Source organism: Cryptomeria japonica, chromosome 8 (genome assembly GCF_030272615.1).
Source record: "Cryptomeria japonica chromosome 8, Sugi_1.0, whole genome shotgun sequence".
Classification (NCBI taxonomy): Eukaryota; Viridiplantae; Streptophyta; class Pinopsida; order Cupressales; family Cupressaceae; genus Cryptomeria; species Cryptomeria japonica.
The window spans coordinates 401134446-401140358 of record NC_081412.1 but is presented as its reverse complement, the minus strand read 5'-3'; the positions used below and the strand labels follow the sequence as shown (position 1 = coordinate 401140358).

At 33.5% G+C, this 5913-nt stretch overlaps 1 protein-coding gene across 1 annotated transcript; it reads right to left on the bottom strand.

The window, feature by feature from the left end:
* Positions 1-4373: 4373 nt before the first annotated feature.
* On the bottom strand, positions 4374-5534 carry LOC131857682 (uncharacterized). The gene has a single exon (XM_059210384.1). The coding sequence runs from the start codon at positions 5532-5534 to the stop codon at positions 4374-4376; it is 1161 nt and encodes a 386-aa protein (XP_059066367.1).
* Positions 5535-5913: the final 379 nt, after the last annotated feature.

Below are 5913 nucleotides of genomic sequence, written 5' to 3'. Positions count from 1 at the left end.
ATACCCGATGACATAGGATGTTAATGTTAACATTTCAATGAACCATGTGTTAAGTGGAGCCCTAAAGAGACATCATGTATTAAGCAGATTCCAAACAATAATCACAAAAGATGTCATGGTTAAGTCTTTCATATCAAATGGTTATTTTGACTAGTCAAGTCAAATAATAAAAATAACTTAGGCAAAACAATATTATTCAAGTGATTTCAATATGAGTCTGATAAAGGGTGCCAAGCGATATGCATTGTGAAGAATCAAGTAATTCCAATGAAGATAGACCAAACAAAAAACATGTCAAAATAAATGTCACCTACATGAAAGAACCTGTTACGGTCTCTGTCAAAAGAGAGTACAACATCTGCAAGGATAATGCTCATAGTATGCACATTAAGTCAACAAATCAGAACCACAATAGCATAGAACTGTGAGGTAACTAATATCATAATGTTTGTCCAAATCAGAATACTGAAGGCCAAAACCAATCATGTCAATGCCATGTATCGAACCAAGTGTGTCATAAGAGAAATATGTGAATCATCAAAGTGCAAGTTTTTCCATCAAGGACAAACAACACAAAAAGAAAAGTCAACAAAATCCCCCTTTGTCCTTGATAGCAAAAACTGAGCCACCAAATCTGAACCAATGAACCAGCCAAATTTCCCACATCTAAACCAATGAATCAACCAAATCTGAACCAATGCATTAATATCTCCCCCTTTTTGTCACAAGGACAAAGTGAGAACAATGAAATGCCAAGAAAAACCTGAATTAAACCAGCTGAAAAATGTATCATAAATCAGTAAATGAAAGCCATAGGAAGCAGCAAAAGGCTACATAGAGAGCTTAGAAGCTCCCCCTCAACCAATAGTGATATTTATGTGAACTTGGATTGAGAGACAACTCCCAATCACAAACGAAGCCTTTCAAATGCTTATGTAGCCAAAGGCTTAGTAAAAATACCAGCTACATGTGCTTAAGTAGGAACATATTGCAAAGTAACTTGATTAGCCAACACTATTTCATGAAGAAAGAGTAATCTAATTGCAATGTCCTTTATTTTGAAATGCATCACTTGATTTTTAGATAGATTTGTAGCACTAGTGTTGTCATAAAATATGGGAATAGGTTTGTCAACAATAATACCCATATCCAAGAGTGTTTGAGCCATCCAAAGTAACTAAGTACAACAAGATGTAGCAACTATATATTCTGCTTTTGTTGAAGAAAGAGAAACACAATCTTGTTTCTTGCTATGCCATGCCACAAGACAATCACCAAGGAAAAAAGCAACACCACTGGTGATTTTTTGGTCATCCAAACAACTAGCACAATCGACATCAGTATAAGCCATTAAAGTAAAGTTGTCATTTCTAGTATACCAAAGGCCAAAATTAAGAGTACCCTGAATATACTTAAATATTATTTGAACAATTGTAAGATGAGACTGTTTAGGAGCATATTGGAATCTAGAAACCATACAAACTGCTTGCATTAAATCAGGTCTTGGTGCAGATAAGTATAATAAATTGTCCGTCATAGACCTATACTCAGGTTGATCAACATTAGGAGATTCATCTACTTTAGAAAGTTTATAGCCAGTTACCATAGGAGTACTTACTACACAACAATCGGCAGAAATATGCCATGTTCAAGTTGAGAAACTTGAAGACCAAGAAAGAATGTTAGTTCACCTAACATTGACATTTCAAATTCAGATTCCATAATCTTTGAAAATTTCTTAGATAGTGCATCATTATTGCTTCCAAAGATAATATCATCAACATAAAATTCTACAACCATAATATCATACCTTCTCTTTCGACATAGAGATTGTTGTCCACGACCTCTTATAAAACCATTTGTTGTCAAATGTGAGTCCAATCGTGAATACCAAGCTCTAGGAGCTTGTTTAAGACCATAAAGGGCCTTTTTCAACCAATAAACATGATCAGGTTTGTCTTTTGCAACAAACCCTTCAAGTTGTTCCATATACACTTCCTCATCCAAATAGCCATTTAAGAATGCAGTTTTAACATCCATTTGGTAAACCTTAAAATTTTTGAAACAAGAGTATGCTAAGAATATTCTAATTGATTCAATGTGAGCAACAGGTACAAAATATTCACCAAAGTCAATACCTTTCTATTGAGCAGACCCTTAGCACACAAAGAATGCCTTATTTTGAACCATTTTGCCACATTCATCCAAATTGTTTCTAAAAATCCATTCGCCACCAATTACATTTTTATTATCAGGTCTTGGGACTAATCCCCAAGTTTTATTTTTCTCAATCTAGCTAATTTCTTCCTGCATAGCTTTCAACCAACAGTCATCATTTAAGGCGTCATTAAAATTTTTAGGCTAAATGCAATTATCAAATAGAAATGTTTAGCAATTTGAGCTTGTTCCTCAAGCTTGGCTTTTCTTCTTGTTAGAATCCCTACATCTCTATCCCCAATAATCAGATTTTGAGGATGCATCTTGGTAACAATCTTGGAGGGTGTAGTTTGAGGTGTTACTACTTCAGAACTTGATGCATTCTCCTATTGAGACTTATCTGCTTCAGCAAATTCAGGATATCTGGCAAGTGCTAATGTAGGCTCCTCCTCGACATCCTGCACATGACTATTATCTTGAAATAACTTCTCATCAAATATCACATTTATAGATTCAACTATCTTATCCATCCTTATATTGAAGCATTTATAGGCTTTACTATTTGCAAAGTATCCTAAAAATATACCTTCATCATTTTTAGATTCAAAAAATGCCTAAATTTTCATCATCCTTTTTGATAAAGCATTTGCAACCAAAAATCTTAACATATTTAATAGTGGCAGAATGACCATACCACCTCATATGGAGTGAAATTAGACTTCACTCTGATCTGCACCATGTTTAAGATATAGACAGTTGTATGAGCACCTTCCTTATAGACTCTATTAGGTAACTTGGCTTCATCTAACATAGTTCTAGCCATTTCTTTCACAATTCTAGTTTTCCTTTCAACAACCCCATTCTTCTGAGGTGTCCTAGAAGTAGCATACTACCTTTTATGCCATGATTTTCACAATAATCAATGAGCTCTTGAGAGGTAAAATCACCTCCTTTATCTGATCTCAAACATTTAAGTTTGAAATCTAATTCTTTTTCCACCATTTTACGAAAGATTTTAAATATTTCAAATGCTTCTGACTTATGTTTGAGAAAGGTCACCCAAACCATTCTAATGAAGTCATCAACAAACAACATGAAGTATTTTTTAACATTCAGTGATCTTGTCCTAGTAGGACCACATAAATCAGTGTGTACAAGTTGCAAAGGCTTTGTTGAAGAATGTTCCTTATATTTGAAGCTCACCTTTGTTTGCTTGCCTTTTAGACACCCTAAACAAACAACGTTTCTGGTTTACTAAGCACTAGTAAACCTCTTACATTCTAAAATTTATTGATTCTAACCAGATTGTCAAAGTTTGTATGCCCTAAACATTTGTGCCACAACTAGTTTTCTTCAACTTGACCCATAAGACATGTGCCCTCATGTCTTTGCAGGATTAGAAGAGTCAAGAAGATTGTATATATTGCCATGTGTTCGCAACCCGGTTGCAACTATTTTACCGGACTTAGTTTTGATTGCACAACCTTGTGAGTTAAATGAAACATTGTATCCACTATCATAGATTCTATTGACACTTAAAAGATTGTTTTTGAGACCTTATACATAATACACATCATGAATAGGTGTATTATCATTGAGAAGAAAAGATCCTTTACCTTTAATTTGAAACCCTGAGTTATCACCAAACTTCACAATACCACCAGCATAATCTTCAAGTTACAAAAACTTGTCATTATCCCTTGTCATGTGGTTGGAACAACCACTATCAACAACCCATAAGGTCTTCTTATTAGAAAGAAAAGCAGTTTGTACAAGCATAGATTGTTCTATGCTTTGAACAAGTCTGGGTCTCCAAACCTTTTATGTAGTTGGCTTATTTTATTTGCACTATCTGGAAGTATGACCAATAGCAATACATTTGAAACACCTGATAGTATGAGGAAAGCCAAAATATTGTTTGTGACTAAATCTTGGTGTTCTAGGCATCATGAATTTGCAGGTACTCGCTTTGTGACCAAATTTGTTATAAAAGAAGCAATAACCATTGAAAAAAGAATAAAACCTGAAATTGTTTCATTTGTTTTCAAATGGCTAATTCTTACTATCAGTTTTTATATTTTGATTTGAAAATTTTGAGCATTCACCTATATCAACAGGTTTTTTTGTTTCCCAAGCATATTATGCAACTGAATAGTTCTTTCATGCTCTTCATCTTGCTTTTTGAGAGAGTTAACTTGTTGTTTAAGAACTTGAATCTATGTTTCTTTATCAACAAGAACAAGTTTGAGATTGTCCATGACTCTTTTAGAGTCATCTAGTTCATCTTGTAAAGGGACAATCAATTTATTTGAACTTTTCTCTTGAGAAGCAATGAGTTTCTTAATTTTTTTTATTTCTTGAAGAGCACAAAGCAATTCACCTTCAAGGTTTATCTCAAAATTGTCTAGATCATATTGACTATTTATCTGACTATCAGGGTGACTGCATGAAGCTTTTTGCACATCAACTTCAGTCATGAACAAGGTTTCACCTTCATCACCTAAAGAATCATATGATTCATCATCAGTGTCTTCTTTACTGAATAGACTCTTTTTCATTTTAAAATTGTTGAAGTTAAATTTGTTTTTAGGACTGAAGACTTTTTTCTTATAATGTTTTTTAGTCTGATCATCATCATTGTTTTGATTAGCAAAAGGGCATTGGGTTGCAAAGTGAACAACCTTTCCATAGTTAAAATATTTGAGTGACAGATTGCTTCTATATTTCTTTTTGAGTTTTCTCACTAACAGAGCCTCAAGAAAATCAAACAATTTTGATTCACTATCCAAATCCTCTTTCTTCTTTGTTTTAAAAGTAGTCTCTTTCAATGATGAACTAGCATTGTCAACTTTGTTTGTTCTCATTTCAAAGGCTATCAATGTTCCTTGAAGATCATCTAAGGTAAGCTTATTAAAAAAAATCTTTTCTTCAAGGGCTGAAACTTTGGTTTCATATTTAGGCAATATGGTTCTAATGGCCTTCTTAACCACAGTGAATTCATCTACTTCTTGACCTAATCCTCTCATCCCGTTAACAAGTTCATCAATTCTCGAAAAGTATTCAGCTACTTTTTCATCATCTTTCATTTTCATTTCCTCAAACTGAGTTTTGAGCATAAGTATTTTTGATTGTTTAACTTTTTCATTTCCTTGATAGATGTTTTCAAGTTTTTCCCAAATCTCATTAGCCAATTTACAATGCATGATTTTAACAAAGACATCTTTAGTCAAGGCATTCAAGATTGCATGTTTGGCTCTTGCATTCATTTCATATTGCTTTTTCTCATCAAGATTTGTAGGTATGTTAGTACGTACAGTGTACTTGCTACAAAATATATTCCAGACATCAAGGTCTATAAAAATCAGATTTGTTTCCATTCTTATTTTCCAAAACACATAATTTGTTCCATCAAATAATGGAGCTCTAGTAACAAATGACCCCTCTTGAACTTGTGACATAATGAAAGACTTCCAAGACTAGGATCTATCCTAGGAAAGGCCTAATGCAGGACCCTATGCTTTGATACCACTTGTTGGAAGTGGATTCACTCTGAGATGGGGGGGGTAAACTAGAGTGATAAATTTTAAACAAAATGTTGACAATAGTGCACAAAATAACTTTGACCTTGAACAAAAACTAAGAGATATTCAATTTAAGTGAGCATGAAACAATTTTGTAAGATATACAGTTTAAAGTCATTGACAACTCATATTAAAAGCATTATAACAGTGTTCCATTAAATTGTGAACAATCATG

Coding starts and splice junctions, on each gene's coding strand:
- LOC131857682 (XM_059210384.1), bottom strand. CDS start 5,534: ATGGAAACAAATCTGATTTTTATAGACCTTGATGTCTGGAATATATTT.